The following is a 22,506-nucleotide window of genomic DNA, read 5'->3' on the forward strand; positions in this document are numbered from 1 at the left end:
TTTAGTTATCTGAAGTTTTGTTTGTCAAAGTCACTGCAGTAGTGCTGGGAAGCAGCAAAGGATGCTGCTGCCCGTGGGACGCAGCGCTGGGGCTGCAGAGACCGGCCTTTTGTTTCTCTGTCTGCTACCAACCTGCAAAGTGAGGCTGGGCAGCCCATCCACCTAGTGTGTCTCCTCCTCCTGCTTGCAGGAGAGTTACGGTTTCTTATAAGCTCCAGTTGTGCAAGCTGCTGCAATGTGTTCTGGTGTTCGATGTGAAGGATCTGAAATTCTCCAATTTTATTTGTCTTACAGGTGTGCGGTAAAAATGGTGCAGAAGTACCAGTCCCCAGTTCGAGTCTACAAATATCCTTTTGAGCTCGTCATGGCAGTGAGTAACGCTCAGCACTTTTACTTCTCCAGCTGTTACGGGCTGCAAGCTCAGGCCGGTGGGAGGTGGGGAACTGCAGTTTTGGCCAGCGTATCCTCGTGGCAACCTTATGTGGGTACATTGCAGGATCAGAGGCTTAGCTCTCAGTCTTTTGTCCCTTCTTATTTTTCCATGAAAAATAAGAATTATTTTTATATGTTTTTTAATATAATTTATATCTCAATATTTTAATAGAAACAGTTTAGTCACTGGAGAAAACAACAACAAAAAAAACACTATTGTAATTACTCTTTCACACAAAAGGAAAAAATTGTGATGTTCAGGTAGTTTTCAAGTCAGTTTGTTGCCAGATACCTTTGCATTATCACCAAATGCCATTCTGTTCAGAATCTCTCTAGATCTGAACCCAGTCAGTATCGTAGGATTTATGTATCCAAGAAATCCATTCTAAATCAATGAGCTTCCTAATTTGATTTAAAAACTAGAAAATTTTGGAAAAGGTCTTCCATATTGTTCTTCCCTGTTTACCTCATCACTGAAATGTTGGGAGAGATTTCCAGAAGGGGCTCGAGGGCTGTATTTTCCTAGTTAGTTGTGCAGAAAGCTAATGTGACCATGGCAGCTTCCTTTGGTATGATTTCAGTGGTATTTAAAGTTTTGGACTTTTCTACTGTTCTTTAGTTTGTGAGTCAAATATACTTCAGAAAGGTTGCTCCTTGCAGTTCAAGGGCTGCACTGGGCATGGATCCCTGAGCCTTAGTATTTAATGCTTTTTTTTTCTTCCCTGCTGAGCAAGGATACCAGTTCTCTTTGGTCTTCTAGGAATAACATATCCCAAAGGCAGCAGCTGTCTCTCAGCTGGGAGCAGGTGCCGTGCACTTTAACGCTACCTGGTTATCAAAGTAAATGCTTCCTTTCTGACAGGTGGGCTCCCACACCACAGTTTCCCCCCCTTTTTTCTCTTTCCAGTCCTGTCCAAGTTTGCCATGTCTGCTAGCAGCTCTGCCAGCCACATGCTCCAGAAGTGCTGCAGCTGGGGCTGATGTTCATCTTAGTGAAACTATTCTGGCTGTGCTTTTTGCTCTCCCAGTGCGTTCTGTGTTAGAATAAGATACCCGCACTTGTTCCGGAGATGCTGGTAGACTGCTCTGTGCATACCTCTCCATGTTCTCACTGTCCGTCTTAGCAGGATAACCCTAACACCAGATGCCCCTCAATAGATTGGCTGCTAATACAGGAGGGCTGTCTCTAGACAAATCCTTTGTAAGCTCGTTAGCAAAATGCCAGGGTTTGATGGGTTTATTTTTCAAGTGGTTTAGTTTTATTTGCTCCCGGTTTTTCAGCATGACAGAATGTAAAATTCCCTGGGATTTCAAAGACGGGATTGTAAATGTCATCTGTGAGGAGTGCAGAAACACAAATTCCTGTTACTTTAGCAAAGTTATTAGTTGTCTTTATAAAGATTAAGTTACTTGTCCAAGGTCACCCAAAGGACTGTGGTAGTGTAGGAGACTGAGTATAGACCCCTTAGTCCCACTCTAATCTCCTGTGACAATCACATGTCTGCAGCAGGATCTGCTTTATTATGCAGACCGGCATTATAAAGACTCTAAGGAGTGGTTAAATCCAGTGGCAGTCCACACTGGCTGAGCTGGATGCAGCCTTCGTTATTGTATTAGATGTGTTTGGATGGAGTCTTCCCTTTGTGTGGAGGCAGTGCAGATTTCAGAGCTGTCAGGTGCTAGCTGTCAGTTGCTGGAAGTTTTGCAGGGAGTGTGGGCGTGCAGTGAAGCTGTTTTGCTCCTCGGCACATGGCATTGCTGTTAATCTGCCTCACCAGAAATCTGACAGCAGCTTCCTCGGTGCTGGGAACCTTACATTCAGCTGCTTTCATCTTTTCCCCTCTAATGCTTCCTGCGAACCTTTGGAGTGCTGTGCTGTCATAACGTGCCTAATGGCAGGAGAGCAAAGATGGTGTGGGGAAACTCAACTCACCTCCTTATTTTCTGGGTCCCCACGCACTCTTCAACCTGATGGTGCTTGTGCTTGATCTGTGTAACGGGAGGGTCGTGCTTCTGGTGGTCTGCACAGGGTGTGTTATGAGCTAAGGAGTGTTTGTTAGGAAAAGTGTTCTTCCCCCAGAGCCTCTGACGCTGGGGCACTGCTGTAGTAACCAGCCTGCGTGTGCTTCGTTCGGTTGTGAGGTTCTGAGAAATAAGGTGCTTGTAGCCAAATGATTCATTGCATCCTGCCCTTAAAACGCATAGCATTTCCCATGCCTTTTGTTGAGCCCTGCCATCAGGAACATGATTTATCTTGCTGGGGCTTGTTCAGGGTGCACGTATGTGCAGCTCATCCTCTAGACAGCACGGGGCTGTGCATGACAGGAGAGCCAGTGCTTTTACTTGTTAATACCTGTGTTATTGTGTGTCTCTGGATAATTGGCTATGGATTTACATTTGCATTTGCTGGTTACTAACCCTTCTGCAGCTTGGATTTGGGCATTTGCAGGCAGCAGATTTGACACATCTTCCAAGTCCTTCAGACTGCATTCCCCTTCCTGCTATCTTTGCCAGTCTTGTGCGTCTGAGAAAATAAAGAGGAATCAGCCTAGTGAGTCTCCCGGTCATTCAGGAGTTCTGAACCTTTTTTTCTTCCTCTTACTGGAAGACTCTTCTCTTCTTAAACAAAGGATGATCCTTTCACCCCTGTCATTCACAGAAGTCATTTTTGTGTGCTTTGTTCCTAATCTGCACTTGCGTTAAAGGATCACAAGCATTGTGCTCTTCAAATTATAACCAGTGCCTGACATCTTCATCCTTTATACTTGAAAAGTACCTTGACTCATGATACGTTTTGTTAGCTTGTCATGTTTTTCATTTCAATTTTCTCTTTTTTTTTTTTTTCCCCCATTGTTTCTCATTTTAAATGGAGCTGTTCTGTCAAAAGGGCTGTCCACACACCTTTGGACTTGATCTTGTCTTATCCTCAGTTAGATCAGCAGGTTTGAATTTGTGTGTTTCTCAGATTTCATTTTAGAGCCAGAAAAATCACTAAGTGTAACACGCTTTGTTTTCTTGGAGTAGTAATTGTAATTTTAATGTTAAACATTTCATACTAGAATTTTATAAAGAGGGAAAGATCCAAAAGGAGAAGTATTTCTGCCATATAGCTCACGAGTGTTAATCTGGATGATGCAAATTGTTGTGAGCCCTCACTGACGTGTGGAGATGAGTTTGATTTGTGCGAGCAAGTCTAAAATGCATAGTTGCACAGGAAACAAGGCTAAGAGAGATTGCATTTCTCATATTATTTGTTGCCAATGAATTATTAGGTCAGGTAAGGTAGCTTAAGACTTTGAAAGCAGTAGGATTTCTTTCTTACTAATTTAAGTATTGCACTCAGCCCATTGCACTGCTGGTTTTCAATACTTTGTAGCATACCCTAATTTTGCTTAGGATAGTTCCTAATGCTACAGATCTGGAATACCTGCCCACTCTTATGTGGTCTTGCACTCGCTGTATAGTTTGAATTGCCATAATAGTGCTGTAAACGACAACCTTCACGACAGCACTTCTGTCAGTTATTTGTTCCTCTTGCCTCATCTATGATGCACTTCATATTCAGGCTATGGTTTCTGCTCAGAGCAAGGGCTCTTTCTGCACAGCGGTTTGCCAAGGGAACAGTGCAAGATGCAGGTCCTGGAAAGGTAATGTTCTGCTGGCAGACTTTACAGCCTCAACCGAATCACACTTTTATCACTTCATTATCTCAGATTCTATCTTTTCTGTGAAATGAAAGCTCTGCAAAACACAGAACGCTCCTAGGTTAAAGACTGGGTTTATTTAAGAGCTGAAAGGCCGTACGTATGTATATATGTGGGTGTACGCATGTAATCTGACATTCACACTTACAGCATACAGGATATCAGCTTTGTGTTTACAACCTTTGAGTAGCTTATTAGTCTTACTGAAAATGTCATGGTTTTGAAAAGACAGAACAAAGATCGTGTTTGGAAGCTGGCAGTAGCATCTGCTCTCATTACACCAGTTGTGGTCCATGCTTAGGACCAAACTGCTCTTGAGCCCCATGGTGCAAGTCAGTGCTCCCTTCTGTATGGCCTCATTTCTTGGGGCTGCCATGGCACGTGTGGACATGTGAGCAGCTGAGAACCTGCTCTCTGGAAAACGTGCTCATGGACAGCAGTGGTGTGTTTATCCCGCAGGTTGGGTGGTGCTCTTCCATCTAGGGCTCATCTGCTGCTGTCTCCAACAAAGCTGTGTGTAGCATTAGTTTTGGATGAGAGAGCAGTGAGTGCATTTGGCACACAGACGTTTGCTATCTCAGGTATCTCTCAAGTTAATCTGTTAGGTGGCAGCTCCTGATCTCCCTTCTGCATTGGTCTGCATGTAGAAACTTGGTTGTCTAGCCACGTGTACTTCCAAGCAGCTCTACGCTTGTCTACTCGTTTTAGTGGCAATAAAAGCGTTCTTTGCGTTTAGTTTATCTTACCTGAAAGATAAAGAACTCCAGGTCAAGTTAAGGGAACCATGATGGTGTATGCTTCTGTTACTTCTCAGTATGGTTTGAGTGTTGGCTGGCTGGTGATTTTAGTGCAGGCTGCAAAAGTTGCAGTTTTAGTCTCAGAAACCATTTCACATGGAATCAGTAGCAGAAACTTTCCTTCTCAATCATCTTTACTCTCATCCTCTAGCACAGGGTCATGGCCCATCAAAAGCAATCATCTGTGGCCCTCGTGTGGGATGTTTTTCTCACAAGCCCAACCCTGCTGGGCCAGTCTTGCTGATACTCCCTGGGTCTGGCAGGGGTCCTTGCTCTTGCCCCCAAATAATCCACCAGCAGTTCAGCTTTGTCCACGCTGGCTGTCAACAGGTTGGCAAAGATGCTTTGCAGACACTGAAGCTTTGCTCATTTGCACCAGTTGAAGGTCTGGCCCACAGTAATGTGCAAGAATCAAACATCCAGTACAACTAAAACCAAAATGCATCATTCTTTATTTCACTTTCTGGTATTCTTTTGTGCCAACAGTGATGGGAGGCTTGTGTACGCAGCCTAATTGAAAGCAGCTCCTTGCTGTTTTAGCTGTCAGGATTAAGGGTGGGGGGGAAAACGAACATTGTACAAATGTTCTAGCCATTAAGGTCCTGATAGCTACAGTTCCTTTCCATGCACCTTTTTGAAATTATTTTTATTTGTACCTTTTCAGTATGAATGTGTTGCATTACAGATGCTAGATCTTCAAGTAGCATTATATAATGACTGTTCTCTTGTCGCATTTAGCACATCGAGTGTATAAAGAGACAGTTTAAATCCTAATACATTGTTGATGCTCTGCTCTCTAATGCTGTGGTGTCTTAAAGGGTTCAATATTTCACTGACTGATGCTGTGATTCTCTTGCAGCAGAGCCTCTAAGCCTTCGTTGTGCCAGGTAGACACCACAATGTGGCCCAAACAGCTTGAAGTACACGTTGGTTACCAGTATAACGTACGAGCAGAATGATGTCTCGCAAGAATCATGCTAGCTCTGAGGGTTTGTTTAGTGTGACAAGTTCAATGTGTGTCTTCGCAGCCCATCCAGGTCTCAGAAAGGCTGCTGCCATCTCTGCCACATCAGATGTGCAGACTGGCTGTCAACTACAGTGCAATGTCTTACAGTGCCTGCAGCGCAGATGCACCACAGAATACACTGGGATTTCCTATATATTTAATTGTAATTACAGACTCCCCATCTGGAGCTCCAAGACACTGTCATTAATCCAGCAACACCACAGGCTGATTTAAATAAAGAAAAGTAGAATCTTAACCAAAATCTGTGATGCCAGTTCGTAGCCTCCGCTTTCAAGCGTGAACTCTGGAAAAAGAAGAGCGCTTGCTGCAGGGAGAGCAGAGCGGCTTCTGGCAGCTGGCATCCCTCTGAAGCCACGGCGATGGTGCAGCTGATCAGCGGGCTGTGCAGAGGAGCTGAAAAGATTGGAGGGGAGCTCTAGGCACAGCATCCGTGGGAGTGCCTGCAACGGCCTGCTACCCACTGTGTCCTTGGGTAGCTGCGGATAACACGTGGTAGAGCTTTGCAGTCTGTAGCCTGAGTGCCCAGTGCTCAAAGGCTCCTTTGAATCTGCTGCCATAGATAATGACACAGATTTCAGATAGTGTTGGAAGCAGTATTTCTAGTTGATGGTACCCTAGAGATTGAGAAAAGTGCAAGGCGGGAAATATTTTTAAGTAGTTGCTCAGTCCCTGTTGTATATGCCATGAAATGTCCCGACAGCCATCTGGGCAGTCAGTAAGAAATGGATACTCCCCTCTCAAGATAAATGTACTCACTGTAGCAGGATTGTTAGGTATATAGTGCTTGCCTATCGAGTGCAGGCAAAATCATCTTTGGATCTGGATGATCTGTCTCTAACTATGGTCCATGCCAATGTTTTAAAGGAAGGCAGCTTTCCTTGCCTTTTTTTTTGGCCGTGTTCTGAAGGTAGGTTTGTTGTGACTGTCAGGAGTTACTGGGTTAACATTTTATGTGCTTACAGAGGATCTAGTGTTGACTCAAGACACGATGCTTGAGTGTGACTTGATGGTTTGAAGCCATGCTGTCAAGATGCACTATAAATATCCCCTCATCTTACTGCTGAGAAGCATTTGGCAAAAGAATTCTGAAAGTAATGATTCCTGTGTCAGCTGGGATGATTCTTCACAGCTGTATTCATTTGCTCAGTCCCTGTGCCCTGCCACCACCTCCTCCTGTTATTAAGCAGGCTGAGAGTGAGCAATAGTCAGGCTGACTTAAAGAGCTGACATTTCTCTTCAGATTATGGTGTGGGACATTTCCCCTCGAGCAAGAAGAGAATGTTTGGTGAATGCTGTATACCACAGCCACTGGAAGTGGGTGGAAGAAGAGCTTATTTGGATTTCTGGAGAACTGCTGGCAACATCTGTGTACCTTGGCCTGCTTAGTGTGTGTTGAGGGGGTCACACAAGTCCCTTTGATAAATCTGCACTGCCAATGCTGAGGCTCTGTCTGCTTGGCAAGAATGGCACAGGAATGGGTGGTGCTGGCACCATGCATGGGTTTGGAGAGATGACTTAAGTAATTCAATCATTCAAGGAATCTGAACAGGGTAGTCCCTCTTTTGTTTAATCACCTTCTCCCACTGCAACATGGAGGCTTATGGCCTTGAAGAAGAACGAGTGATTTCTCAAGCTGAATTTGATGAGCACAGTCTGTAAACTAAGCTGTAGTTCAAAGGCACTGCAGCATAGCACAAGGGGACAGCACAGATAGAGGTGTCACCACTGTCTTGTATTACAGCAGTGTCAAGAAGACCCTTCTGCCTTCTGAATGTATAAGTACAGAAGTTAAAACTCTTGCGCAGGGACTAAAATAGGTGAGAAAATTTAGAACTGTTAAATCAACTGTTAAATCCCAGCCAGCAATTTTTTAATTGTTAAGCGTGATGACCTGTCCAAGTTTGACTCTGAATTATGGCTGATATATGTAAATTCTTACAGCAGCTTCTGGCAACAACAGAGTGCCCTGCCAGCCATTAGGCATCGCTTTGCGAGCCAGCCTTTTTGATTTGGGGTGATTCACTGAGCAGCGTGCGTGTGATGTAACACTTGATTGTTCTGCTTTGCTCTTTAAGGTGTTAGTCACCCGAGATGTCTGCTTCCTTGCCTTCCTAGCTCAGTCTATCTGTCTCTTTCCACAATGGGCTATGGCAAACGTGTCCAGCCAGCTAGCAGGAATTCCTGGATAAGGCGTTGCTTCCATGGCTGTTTGTAAAGGCCAGTGCATTGTGCTCTTTGTGACTTGAAGAGCTCCACCACCAACTTTCTTCCCTGGTAAGCAGAGGAGAACACCATAGCAGAATAGCAATGGGATATTGCTCCCCCTCAGACAGAAGGTCGGGCACGGTGGTAATTTCCCAAGCGAGCTTTGTGCAGCTGCAACGTGTGTCCTGGTTTCGGTAGGTTTGCCATGTCACTCGGTTGTGTCTGTATTGTAATGGACAGCTGCTGCTCCCTGAATTGTTTCTTTCAGCAAAATCTGAAGAAATGAGGCAATCCATTGGCTGTAGTCCAGGGAAACAGAACACTGGGCCAATGTTCATAGCCTGGGTAACTGTGGTCCAGTGGACTTCTGGCAAATTTCTTTCTAGCAAAATTGCTTTCTATCAGCCCCAAAAGATTTTTATGCTACTTTGCAGATGCTCTACACCTCTTCAAAGGGAGGTCCCCTTTCCCCTGACTTCAGCACATTTCTGTACCCCAAATATCCATTTGATCCCCCCAGTTGTTTCCATGTGTTGTGGGATTTTTGTGCTGCCTGTAGCTTGCAAAAAGCACATATCTGTTCTAGGGATTAAGAAGCAAATGGATTATTGCGTGTGTATTCACCAGACAGACCTTTGTTTTCCTTCCAGCACTTAGGCTAAGTAGTAGGATGGTTTGTTGGATGAAATCATTGCTTTTTCTACTAGAAGGCAATAATCTGAAAATACCTGAATCTGGAGAGAGATGATTATGTACCATTAGAGCTGCTCAAATTAGAAGTGACAAGGGGTCTTATCTTGCTCTTGGCATTTCTTTTCAAAAGGATGGTAATCTGGACACCTGTAGATCAAAGCCTGTAGATCAAAGCTTGATGTCACGTCTTCTCCTCTTTCCCCATTCATCTGAACATAGATGCACGTTTTCTTACTTTATCGTGGCAAACTGTACATGGCTGCAACATGATGTTGAGGAACCTCAGTAATACAAATGTAAACCCTGATCGTTAAAGTTTGAAGTGTTTAGGTCTTAATGCAAGGAGGAAATCTTTTACTTGTAACCTATTCATTTGGTATTGACTGTGGCAGGTTCTGTCTTCATCAAGTGGATAAAAGCTTAGTTCCCTCATGCATTCTATACCACATAATTTTCCCCAGTAGCTGAGGTCTTATATTCTTGAAGATCCCTCTTGAATTCAGCTTGGCCTACAAGAGTCAGTCTGTGGTTTTTCCAATTCTGTGCTCTTGCCTGAATCTGAAAGAGCAGATATCCATGAAGCTGTCACTAAGGAGTCCCACCAGTTTTTAAAAAATAAAATAAAATAAAAAAGACAGCCATTTAGCCAGTGTAGAGCACCAGTTATCAAGTAGAAGATGCACATCTTCCTGCCAACTGCTATTCCAACATAACTCGATATGTTCCTGTATGATTTTGTGGACAGCAGCATTTAGCACGCAAGCATTTTGTTTATTCTGCTGAAGGCTCTGCCTGCTGATAGGGAGGAACCAAACCAGTCACCTCTTTGGTGTGTATGGCCAAGAAGCCTGAAGAGTCACTGCTCTATGAGGTGCCTGGTGTGGGGAGAAAGTCAGAGCTTTGTATACACCCTGCTCCTGACTTCTTGTGTAATCCACCTCAGTTTTCTTTCCTAAACTAAGAGGATAATGTTTCCTTTAGGATATTAAGGTAAGAAACCAGATCTAACAACAGCTGTGTGGTTCTGGAGCACATTGGAGCTGCTCTGGGCTGGAAGAAACTAGCAAGAGCCTGTTGGTGTGCAGGAGAGTTTGTTTTCTGAGGTGTTTCGTTTCATGCAGTAATTCAGTGCTTGGACTTCCTGTTGTTTTTGATTCCTAAGGCCTCTGTTGTATAATTGATTTCAAGGTCACTTGCTAAAAGGTTGTTGAAACCTGCAGAGGAGAAACAGGAGTAGCTGTTATGAAAGATCGAACCCTCTGGCTATGTGCTGTAGTGCTCTGGATCACAAAGGAAACAACAGTGATATAGCCATTGTCAATCTACTGGAGATTGAACTGGAGAGGGGAGCAGCAGCGCTTGTACTGTTGGTGTCTCTAACACCTTGGTGCTAGGAGGGTGGAGGACCTGCTCTGGAGGAGGGGATTAGTCAAGTGAAGTCCAGAATGGAAATTTCCCCTTCTCTCTGTGGTGGTGAGGCTTTAGAATGTTGTTTTTTGGTTTTAATGCTTGTTTTCATGTGTAACTTGTTCTCGTTTGGTGTCCAGCTGACCTCCAGGGCAATCTGTTTTCACAGATGCTTTTTTTTATACTGGTTATTGAGTATTTGCCCAACACTTCAGGACGCTTAAGTGCAACTTCTTTGGGTTGTCCTCATAGGTTCTCTTCTCATGACAAAAACTATGAAGGTGATTTTTGTCTGCCACGCCATTGGTCCCATAATATGAGAGTTCAAACAGATCCCAAATTCCTTTGCTTTACCAAGCCTCTTGTGAAATTTAGTGATGTGTAATTTCAATCTGATGAAGGCGACTACAATGGTTTAAATGACACTTGAATGGTTGGATTATATATACGGTCCACTACGGAAGAGCAGCATTGCACTGTTTTTGAAACAGTCCTGCAAGAAAACTGGAAGAAAACAGCTTGATTTAGAGTAGGACATCAGTGGGCCCGATCCACCAGCTCTTGTGAAATGGTTGTTTCGGGGGTTAGGAGAATGTCCTAATCTGAACCTGTAAAAAAAGAATTACTGTAAACTGGGATGCTGAGGGAGTTTGCTTGGATTTCCAGGTGTGTGCTGTGCTCTGGCTTGCCTAGACAGCTCCTGTGGCTGTGCCTGGGGACTTTCTTCAGCCCAGTCTGGTGTGGAGTCAACAGAAGAGTGATTGTGCTAGCTTGATTGAGCCCAAGTCAGGATTCAGGCTGATGGGCTGATGTGCTGGCTCGACTGGGTGGGAGGATTTGCAGGAGGTACGCAAAATGCTCACTAGTTCTGCCTATCAATGCTAATCCCAGAAGGATTTAGAGGGGAGGGAACGGCTTCACTGAGCCTTTTTTTTTTTTTTTAATATATACTTGCTGCTGTTCAAGACTTCAGTCATCAGGGTGGCTGTCTTAAAGAAATACAGTGGGCATGCACTTAGGAAAAAGTAGTGGCACAATACTGCTGTAATTCCCTCAGCAAAGAAGGGAGAGACAAGTTACAGCTCCTATACACAAGTCAGCACAGAGTTACAGCAGCAAGGAGGCGAGAGCACGCGCGGGCAGCTCAGCAGCTGAGGTATTAAAACAAGCTAATAATAAGTCTTCTGTGCCTTTCATTTGACTGGGATATTCTGTCATTCACCTCGCACTCTGCACAACTGTGGAGGAGGAGAAAATAATGACCAGTTCTGGTACTGGCCAGAAAAAAATAAGATATTTCTATGTCTTTGATTTCCCTCAACTTCTCTGCTGGAGCAGAAACATACTGTTGTGTATGGATGCTGATTTTGCTGAGAAGATGCTGGGTGCCAGAGATGGAGTTCTTTCTTGGTAGCTCACTCTCTTCAGTGTGAAAGATTCAGCATGTTAACAGTGTAAGTTTTGTGACTGAAGCATGGTGCTTCAGCTGTCCTTCACGTGATCTCAGGCATCTTTGGCCTGTTGTATTTTTAGAGTTGTTGTTGTGCAAAGAAGATTAGCAAAGGACTTAATATCAATGTGTAAAGGGGATTCGTTATCAAACATGGGCATGTTCTACCTATGCAGGTGATGGGTTTGCACTGATAACTTAGTTATATCAGCAGGGTTCGGCGTAAATGTCTGTTCCCTGACCTTTTTTCATTCCCCAGATGTTCAGCTGAGACAGGGACTGACTGCACTGTGTTAATAGTTGGCCCGATTTTGGTTTTGCTGGATTTAATGATGGTTTACTGGGAAGCTTGTCTCCAGCTGGATCAAGTGCATACTTGGTGGAGGAAGAGACAGGTGTGTGTTGAGAACCAGTGGCCTCATCTTTGAAACAGAGCCAGAGGTGCCTGAATTCAAAGGTGTTGTGTGGAGCTTTCAATTTGCCATAATGGTCTTTCAGTGGCAAGGAGGCACTTGCAGCTCTGTATTCTTGGTGAAACTGCTGCAGTGAGGCCTTTGGAGGTTATCTGTGCTTTGATTGTTTGCTGTCCTAGTGGGAAAACATCTCTTGGATGTTTGCATCCTCATGCACCTTCCCACGTGTCTGTGGCACAGCCACAGCCCTGAAAGACTGGAGGAAGAGAAGCTGAGATCACCATACCTGAGCCTTTCTTCCAGTCCAGCTATTTTGCATTTCTTAAATTTGTGAGAAATCTGGAGTATCTGGGGCAAGGAAACCTTGGCCAGCCTTACAACTGACCTGCAGGAATGCATGGTGCTGGCCCAGCCCTTGTTTCCTAGGGTTAGTGCTGCACCACCCCGTGGCACCCGTGTGCCCGCAGCCACCAGCTAAGGTGGCGAGGATGGAGGTGGTAGACCCCGAGGGCAGGATGAAGACTCTTCTGTGTGGCCAGACTGTCCTGAACCCTTCCCATGTCAGTTCCTGGTGCTCGAGGTGTTTTCTAGCCTCTGCACTAGTTGCTGTTCCCAAAATTATGGGGTCAACTGGGGCAGCCTCCTCGTAGGCTGAGGTTTTCAGCAACGCTTCTTTAATGGCACGCGTAAGGAGGTTTCAGTTCCAGTCACTGAAAACGAGTTGCCAAATGTTCTGGTATCCCAGTGGCCTACAAAAGTGTTTACAGCATTCACTGTATGAATATTGAGACTCTAGTGATGAAAAATGGGTCATCTGGGCGGCCTGAAGAGAGTCTCGCTTTGCATGCTAGAAAAGATTAACAAGGGAAAAGAGGGTAAAGACTGACCTTGGGATAGCAGGCATGTGGAGGATGGGAAGTTGGGAGAGGGTGTGCAGAAGTACAAGTAGAAGTATAAATTTGGCCTGAGCAGATCAATGTGATGGTGACTGCAGGCACTGGGGAGCAGGTGATGAGGGGTGCACCTTTCTGACCTGTGAGGTAAGGGCAGAACACCAGGAGCAGATAGCTGGAAGCATCCTTTGGCAGGGTCCAGCATCCATCTTGTCCGTCTGAATTTCCATCATAACCAGTTAAGCTCCTTAGAGCACGGGGTTTGCTTTCATTGTGTGGAGCCAGTTGGACTGGTGTTGGAAACAGTCACTTGCTATGGGAAGTTTTATATTCACCTAAAGAGCTTTAATTTTTCTGGAGATCAGAAGGGAAAAGCACTGGTGGAGGTCTCACAGATGCAGAGAAAGATCTTCAGCAGATATGGCAAAGGAAGCAGAATATTACTTGGTGTATTGGAGAGGATGTTTTAAATACGTATGTATTTTGTTTATGGCCGGAACTTCAGCTAGTATTTTGCTTGTAGTTTTATCATGATTGGGTAATCTTAAATACCTTCTGTTCTGTTCAGAGGTCTAGGATCAGGAGATGTGGAATGTGTCCTTAAGTGCCTGAGCTATTTTAAGAGCAGGTATTATTCCCAGAACCAGGGTACATGAATGCATACTGGGGCAATCAGCCTTTCAGAGTGCTGTGGTAATAGAGAATGCAGCCACCCCAGAGTGTGCCCATTGTGTTCTCTGTGTGCTGACAACTGAGCCAATCTCAATCATTATCATGTTAATGCTTTTTTCATGTATGGTAGATAAAAATATAAATACTCATGAGAGAATTACATGCTGTAAAACGCAGTTGCATCTTACAGAAGATGGGAAGATGGCAGCAGTTCATAGAGGTTATTCCATCGTCTGTGGAATGATCAAAGATCTTAGGACCAAAATGATCTAGCTCTGTTGATAATGCCATGGAAAGAGACCACAGGTTCTCCTCCAGTCACAGCTGTAGCTGAATCCTGGGCTGCTTCTACCAGTATTGCTTCAATTCTACATTTAGGATAGCAGCTCAACAGGCAAGGCATTTTTTCTAAATCAAGGTAAAATATTCCATCCTGCAAAAGTCGTGCCATATAAGGAGATTCCTAAGCAGAGAGAAGCTGGGGAAGAGGAGGAACAATAGGTAACGTTTATGCAAGTTAACTTAATTTGCTGCAAGTGCGATAGAAAACTGTGTTGGTTTTTTTTGCTAGAGCTATTAAAGAACCTTTGGATAAAAGGTTTCAGATGGATGTGAGTCAATTAAGTCAAGGAGGGTTTCAGAACCAGAAACAGAATTGCTTTAGAAATGGATAGATCAAGGCAAATGAGTAGCCAGTAATTGGTGTTCTTACCCTTGGTAGTTTGGAGCTGCTAGAACCATTAAACAAAACACGTCACATTTTTAGGGCACAGGAGTATTAAATATTTTAAATAGCTTCTTCATACAGGCAATATATCTGACTTCTGTCATCTCTGGGTCTTTAACTAGCAGAAATCAGCATAGTTGGCCTTGCTTATGATCACTGAAGATTTGGTTCCTAGTGTTCAAGTTAGGATTCCCTTCCCACTACTTTTTAATGACAGGCTTTTATTTCCACTTCATTTGAGAAAGAAATGTTAAGATGTGCTTAGCAGGATGACTGACACAAGTGGGTGCCAGCTTTGTTTACACGTGTTTTGATTTAACTTACCTCCCTTTTTCTCAGAGAAGAAAGACATCTGTTGGACTCTTACTGTAAGGGATTTAAGTAATTCAGAGAGAGTTAAAGCTTATCTGGCCAGGAGATGCAACTTAGAGTTTTCACTTCCAGGCATATGAAAAGCGCTTTCCTACATGTCCGGAGATTCCAGTCTTCCTAGGGAGTGAAATCCTGCACGAATCCAAGAGTGACGATGGAGCTATACATATCATTGAACGGAGCTGTAAACTGAATGTGGATGCTCCCAGGCTGCTCAAGAAGGCAAGTTGAACATAAGGGGTGGAGATGTTGTTGGCTGGCTCAGATTGTTACTGATTCCTAAGGCTGTCCTTTCTCTCCATTTTTTAAATATATTTGGTTCTTCATCCTTCTCAGATTGCAGGCGTGGAGTATGTTTTCTTCATACAGAAAAACACAGTGAACTGGAAAGAGCGGACTCTTCGCATTGAAGCCCACAATGAGACTTTTGCCAACCGTGTTGTCGTCCTCGAGACGTGCAGCTACTCAGTAAGTGCCTTTTTTCTGTTTGTCTGTGAAGAAAGTGTTGAAAGTCATGTGCTAACATACAGGGTGAAGTTGTTTGAGTGAATTTGACCACTGGACTGTAACACAACAGTTAGATACTGGAAGGCCACTAGGTTTTAGAGAGCCTCTTCCAGTGCTTTTGTGGGGCTTGAGAAACTTCCTAAAATTGACTGACTCTGTGGTTGGAGTGATAAGCTCTAGAGTGAGAGTAGAAAAGATGGCTGGTGCTTCAGAATTGACAGTGTTCCCTGAGTTTTTCAGCTTGAAATTCAGGTTGCTAAAAGTGTCTGGAGCTTGGGTGTATATTTAGATCTGGATGTTTAAGAGGAAACCTAAATTGCCAGAGAAGTCTGGTAATTAACTTCTTGCCAGCAAGTAAGTCAAAGTTTTAGCATTTCATCGTGATCTTCTTGCCCTAAATATCTGGGGAAAGTTCTTGAGCGTTATTTGTAGCCTGGGATGTCTTGCTTTATGGCAGTATCTTCAGCAACAGTGTGTCATTTCATCCTAATTGTGCTATTAGGGATCAGTCACCATTAAATAGCTTCACCTGTTTCTGGAAGCAATCAGATAGTGGTTTTTGTTCCCTAAACAAAAGTCCAGATCCTGTTACTTACCTGCCCTCTTGGCAACTGGATAACAGCTCAGCTTCTTGGGAGTAAGCAAAACTTCTAAGTAGCTTCTGTTTCAAGCAAGACAAATAATTTAGAAGTTATTCCCATTTTGGGTGGGGGGAAAGGTCCTGAGCCAGAGATCAGTTGGTGGTTACATGGGGTTTCCCAAAAATGATAGGAAATCAAACTTCCATCATTGTGGAAGGCACTGACAGTTCTGAATCACTGCCAGGTCAACTCAGGAATTGCTCAGACACTCACACTTGCTGATTTTGGCTGTGTTGCCTCCGGCTTGAGTCCCTCGGAAGGAAACGTTAACAGCTGGGCTTTGAGGGGAGTGCTTTCCTGGAACAGAGCAGGAGCTAGCTGTCTGCATCCTCAAGATGGTTCTGTGCTCTATTTTTACCAGTTCCCTTTTCCCTGCCAGAATGCACCGGAAGCAGGTTTATTCTCATCTTTCCTTTTCTGCAATGCTCTCTCAGGCAACTTGTAGAAATTTGATCCTTCTCTTGCAGCTGCTTAGTATTTTTCCTTGGAGGATTTGTCCTTTATAGAGCTCACTGTATATTTAAGAGTGGACTGGATTTTTTTTTGTGCCAGTTTGTGAACAGCAGCACCTACAGAGAAGAGGGCCCCTCAGAAAAAGGTTAAGTTTAGAAGTCTACAATTTTGTAGATTGTAACCATATGGAGGGGTAACCCAGGGGAAGGGGAACATTGATCGGACAGTGGAACTCCCAAGTCTGCCATGCGTGTTTTGGGGAGTAAAACTGACTTTCAGTGGCTGAGTTCCCAGTCCAAAACCAGAAAAAAAATATATTTTTATATATATAGCTGTTTTGGTAGAGCTTCTGCTAGTAATGTTAGTGTTCAGGTGTGCTGGGTTTTAAGCTTGTTTTCCTTGTGTGTGTGAAGACCACTTCTCTAACCACAGAAGTTCACAAGTCCAGTTCGTGACCCGTTTCTGTTACACTGGAAGAATTAGTCAGACTGTTAGATGTGGCTCTGTCAGTGCCCTGTAGGAAGATTATTAAACAGCTTATTCATTGCTGGGGCAATGGCCCTGCCATAATGTGAGGTACCTGCTGCCATCCAACCCTGCGTATGTCTTTGGGTTTAGGTTCACCCTGAGAATGAAGAGTGGACTTGCTTTGAACAGTCTGCATCTCTCGACATCAAGTCATTTTTTGGCTTTGAAAGCACAGTGGAAAAAATTGCCATGAAACAGTACACTTCAAACATCAAGCGGGTAAGACCGGCTTCCCTTTGTGCTATTTAAAAAAAAAAAAAAAAGCCTGCTCTGTGTGCCTCAGTTTTCTTTTCTGTAAAATAGACCTGCTGTAGTTTTATATCCTCGCTTATGTCTCAGAAATTGCTCAGTAGAACAAACAAAGAAAAAAACAGTGTGTGGTGAGCAAAAACAATCTGTTCACTGAAATGTTTCTGTGCAGGAGAAGGAGCAGGCTGTGCCAGAGGAGGATTGCTGTGGATGCTGTGGTGCCAGGCTCCTCAGACACTGAGGACACTGTTCTCATGCAGGAAGAGAAAGTTCTGGGTGAAAGTCAGCACACTGCCTCTCCAGCCTCTTGTGGGAGAGGTACTTTCTTTTGGTAGCTTTCCCCTGGGCTGCAGAGGAACAGTGTGGCTGGCTGATAGGTAGGTAGTAGGAAAACAGGATAAAAATGTCATAAAGGTGGTTGCATCCACAGCATTGCAGTGCGCCTGGCCAGTACTGTAATTCACTGTTTGTACGGTGCTTTCATGCTGAAATTTCTCCAACAGGGTCAAGCAGGTGGGGGGAGACGACTCTTTCCATTCTGTTTACCACCATTAGTCATCTAGCCTGAGGAAGACCCCGCTGCACCGTGCTGGTTTCGAGGAGATGGGGCATTTTCCCTAATGTGAGCTTTTCCCCTTTCAGGGCAAGGAAGTGATTGAACATTACCTGAAGGAGCTGATCTCCCAAGGGATCACGTTTATCCCTCGCTGGACACCTCCTGCGGTGTGCGGACAGGCGGCTGAGCAAGCACCAGCAGTTGGACACGATGCCGATGCTGTGCCCGTTGAGGCTGGAGCTCGGGGAACTACCAAAGAGCAAACTGGCAGCTCCTGCCCTCCAGCAGAGGCTGTCAGCCCCGATGGTATGCAGTGTCCTGGCAGGAGCAGCTGCTGGCGATCTAAATGCCTCGAGCATCACTGACTAATGAGTTTATTTTTATTTTTATTTTCTTGGCATGAGACTTTTCTTCTGGGTTGCTGGTGGGGAGGAGAGAAAGTTATTTTCTTTCTTCAAGAAAATAACAAACAATTGAGTTGTGTTTTTTTTTTCCCCTCCCAGACTGAAAAGCCAAGAAAAACTGTATAGGCAGTACAGGTATTTTTTGAGTTCAGAAAAAAAATCAGCTTGGTCTGATCTTGAAAACATTTTATACTTTAAATTGGAGAAATGTAAAGGTATCATGAGTACAGTGTAAGTGACTTCATAGTTAAATATTTTGGCTGTTTCAAAATTAATGTTTTTGAGGGTTGGTTTTGTTGTTTTTCTCCCCATATTAATCCAAGACAAATGCATGGAATGATATTGCCTAACTCATTTCTCACCCAAAATGTCTGAAACAAACTTTATCGCCAAATCAACACACAAAAAGATATCTTCTAAACTAAAGAAGGTTCTTCTCTGACAGAAAAAGGAGAGCCTTTTGATTTAGATTGGTGATATTGGAAATAGTTGTTATTTCTCAGAAGCAGACAGCACTTCTTTAGCTGAAGGTAACTCAGAGAAAAAGCTTGGCATTTGGACCTTCCAGGGTTCTAGTCTCACTGGGCCTTCTCTTGTGACTTCTCTCTACTGGAATTCCTCTGTAAACAGGATACAAATCCATAGGGAAGCTGAGTACGAGAAATGCTTCTGTGCTTTGAGATTAAAGTTAATCTAAGAGTGGCAGATCCTGTCTAGCAGAAGAGGAACGTAGCTCTATTTCTGCTTTAATCACTTCACGAACTTGAATATACTTCCCTGCGTCTGCTCCTCAGCTTGCTAGCTCTGTGGATTCTGTGGGGGTGTGTAGTGCTTACCAAGTATAATTTCTGTGTTATCAGTCAGAAGCAGCATATCCTGTGGGTGTCCAGTCCTTATTCTGCACGTAATGGTATCTGCCGAAAAAAAAGAACAAAACCAAAAAATCCTGCACGAGGCAGAGCTAGCTCTGCCATCCTCCTCCCAGCCCTTCTCATGTGCTTGCATGCTTCCAGCACAGCCACTGGCCTGTGCTGCTCCCTTTTGGGTGCCATCTTGTCCTTCCTGGCATCTGCACATACAAGCCTTATCTGCACTTATAAGCCTTGGACAGCACATCTGTGGCTATCGCTGAATGCTGGCAGGCTCAAAGCCCTTGTTCTTTGTCTCTCTGAGCTGGAGGAACCTTGAGCTGCTGGTACGCACTGGGCATCCTCATGCCAAAAACCACCCTTGCTGTTGGAAATGTTAATATTATTCTCCCTTTCCCTCTGGAAGCAGAATAACGTTTCAATTTTCAGATAGCTGCCTTTTAGCCTCTTGTTGTTGAAACTGTGGGTGAGATCTTTAGGACATGAGGGGATTTAAGTACCCAGGCCTTGGAGTGTTTAATGAGATGAGTGCCAGAGCTCACAATATTTCTGTAAAAGCTCCTGCTGGAGTAGTCAGGGTTGAATGAAATCAGTGTTCTGAGAGACAAGTGGAGCGATCTGGCTTTGATTCCTCACACACCGTCTGTGTCCTTATGCCCTGATCACCATGAGACTCGCTTGCTTGCTTCCCTCAGGCAGCTAAAATGAGGGCATTCGTGCTTTTCCGGTGCAAGTCATAAGCAACCTGATGTGTAGAAATAACTGCCTATCTCCTTTTTGGCTATGCCAAGTCTCCTCTGAATTGCTCTTTTTTCTTTCTCCAGCTGACAAATTGGATGCTGATTACATTGAGCGATATCTGGGCCAGCTGACTCCAATGCAAGAGAGTTGCTTGATCCGTCTTCGTCAGTGGCTTCAAGAAACGCACAAAGGCAAGGTGGGTGGATAGAGCACGGAGCACCCCTTCGGAAGCCTGAATGCAGTTGTTCTTACAGCTTGTTTTGCCTTCAAGGCCTACAGTAAAACTCAGGGTCATGGATAATCCATACGTTGAGACTTGACTGTTTTGGCAAGGTTGAGTAAAAGGCATGGGTGGAGAACAGCCTGTGTGATCTCGCAGCAGGATCCAGCAGCATCATGAACTACAGTTGTACAGCTGCAGTGCTGTCAGTACTGGAAATGCTGCACTGTGCTATCAGAGCACGGTGGCTCAGCTGAGTATTTGAGTAGGCACTGATCAGGGCTTGGTTGTCCAGACCAGGTGTGGGTGCATCGCATCCCCAGGCCCTGCAGGGTGGGGTGGGAGATGCGGCTAGCTGTGCTGATCGTGCAGCCCCTCTCCCTTCGTCCTCAGATGCTGATCAGTGAGGCAGCTGGTAACACCTAGCTCTGTTACTGCGTGTCAGCAGTCTGCTCTGCGTGTTGTGTCAGGCAGGTTGTGTCAGCTTGTACAGCCAGGGGCTGAATTCTTCTGAGCAGAATTCGCTCTGATCTTGTTTTAATCTCCTCTATCAAAATGTACGATTTCAAAACCACACGGAATTCAGGACGCAGAGACCATCTCACCTTGTGGTGTGAGGTATGTTATGTAAGCCTCTAAAATAGAGGAGCTGAGGTCGCTGGATTGAGGTGTGTACAGCTAGAGTTGGCCATCTAGTGTAGGTGAAAACTTGTTTTTACCTGAAAAAAGCAGCATGGCTATTGTAGGGTAGATGCATCTCTGCTGCAGCTGTAATGTTCAGCAGCTGCTTGGGCTCCTCTCAATCAAAGGGGGGTCCCTGTATTGGGCAAGACAATAAGGGGCATGTGGCAGAGAAAAGACCTGGAGCAGCTTGAATGTCTTTAGAGGGGTGTAACCACAGATTTTACTGATGCAGAGAGATTGTGTGGTAAGGAAGAAAGGACCAAGAATAGCAACAGAGTAATTAGGTGGGCAGAGTAGATAATGAGCCCATAGGAAAAGGGGAAAACAGAAAAAGGATAGTTGGAGCAAGTGACCCCCCTTAAAAATGGAGCACAGCTAGATGAGATTTCAGTAGTAACAGCTTCCTGGCCTAGAGGATAACTACTCAGTCAGTCACACAGAATGGGTTAGGTGCCACTCTGCATTCATGGGCTTTGGAAGACTTTATTTTTTCAAATTGGCCTTTCCAAGAGAAGCAATTGTTTACAAGGAGCTTTGCCAGCACTTTCTGAATGCTTTGCTGTGTCTTTCTCAAAGCAAAGAGAGCATATTTCATCTGAGTATGGGGAATTTAAGCATGATATTAAGGCCCTGTTTTCTTTTGAAAAGACTCCTGTCTCTCACCCACGTAGAAAATAAAAAAAAAAAAAAATAGTTGAATCCAATGTGCCACAAAATCCCTTTGTGTGAGCGTGCTTATGGGTTTTGTTGGTACCTGTGAATGGAAAAACGGTTTAACCAAAAGACAGAAGAGAAGAACAGTTGAGGTAGTGTGAAAATCTGGGTATCTGACAGTCTCCAGGGACTAGCAATGCTGTTCAGTCTGTGAGAGCTGATACATTCAGAACACCAAGCACCTGTCAAATCTAAGGCTGCTGGTATATGGCAGCATCAACAGCAGGTTGTATAACTTGGGCCATGTCCAGGAGACCGGTGGTTGATATCATCAGACTATGGGAATGAATGTATAGATATGTATGTGTGTATATGCACACACAGTAGAACAAAGGACCCCTTAAGGGACTGTCTGAACACCTACCTGCAAGTTGGCAGCACACTGATAGGATGCTCTGCCTCTCAGTAAACAGCTGGGGTTGGTGTCCCAACCAGCCAGGTAACTGCGAGTGTCTGAGTGATCTGTGTGAATTATCATCTGCTAATAACAACTTTAATTAACTACTGCTCTACTAAATATTGGTTGTGATCTGTGTCTCCCCCCGATTCAACCTGCTGTCAGATGAAAGGGAATTGGCAACAAGCAGACACAAAACAAAGGGCAGGGATCCCCAGGCATAGCTGTGCTCTGAAATATAGGACACGTTTTTTTCAAGTCTACAGTGACCTGTCTAGTAAAACAGCATGGACTTCTGTGTGATTGGTAGGAGATATCTCAGCTATTGGGTATCCAGCTGAAAATGAGCCGTAGATGAGAGCAACTGTGAGACTTTATCCATGCCTGTGATCTAAAAGGGTCTCGGTTTCAAATGGACAAAGCATGTTCTAAATGTTTGCCTGTTCTGTTCTGTGGGTGTTTTTTTTCCCCTCTTAGAGGCTGAGGAATGGAAGCTGGAAAAGGTAAAGCGACAGCACATGAGTAAAGTGAAACAATAGCCTCTTGGGGAGCTTGGAGCTCCATGAGCTGCACAAGCTCTTGTTCCTCCTGACAGCTGCTTGTTGAGTTTGGTACCTCAGCAAGGTACAGCTGATTGCTGAGTGCTCTTTGTGACAGCCGGCAGCTGCCTTGTACCCTTTGTGTAGGCTTTGTTCCCCACGAGGTCTTGAACAAGTGGGAAGGATCCTGCTGGCTATTTATGCTTTTTCTT

At 44.5% G+C, this 22,506-nt stretch overlaps 1 protein-coding gene across 1 annotated transcript in view; it reads left to right on the forward strand.

Moving 5' to 3' along the window:
* SEC14L5 (SEC14 like lipid binding 5) overlaps positions 1-22,506 on the forward strand; it is a 39,333-nt gene that overhangs the window by 3,893 nt on the left and 12,934 nt on the right. Inside the window, exons 2-7 of the mRNA XM_068699918.1 lie at positions 295-370; positions 14,865-15,014; positions 15,129-15,260; positions 17,012-17,140; positions 17,813-18,032; positions 19,824-19,936. Coding sequence (XP_068556019.1) covers positions 308-370; positions 14,865-15,014; positions 15,129-15,260; positions 17,012-17,140; positions 17,813-18,032; positions 19,824-19,936 — 807 coding nt within the window. The 5' untranslated portion in view covers positions 295-307. The remainder of the gene's footprint in view (positions 1-294; positions 371-14,864; positions 15,015-15,128; positions 15,261-17,011; positions 17,141-17,812; positions 18,033-19,823; positions 19,937-22,506) is intronic.

The sequence above is a fragment of the Anas acuta genome, chromosome 15 (assembly GCF_963932015.1).
Source record: "Anas acuta chromosome 15, bAnaAcu1.1, whole genome shotgun sequence".
Classification (NCBI taxonomy): Eukaryota; Metazoa; Chordata; class Aves; order Anseriformes; family Anatidae; genus Anas; species Anas acuta.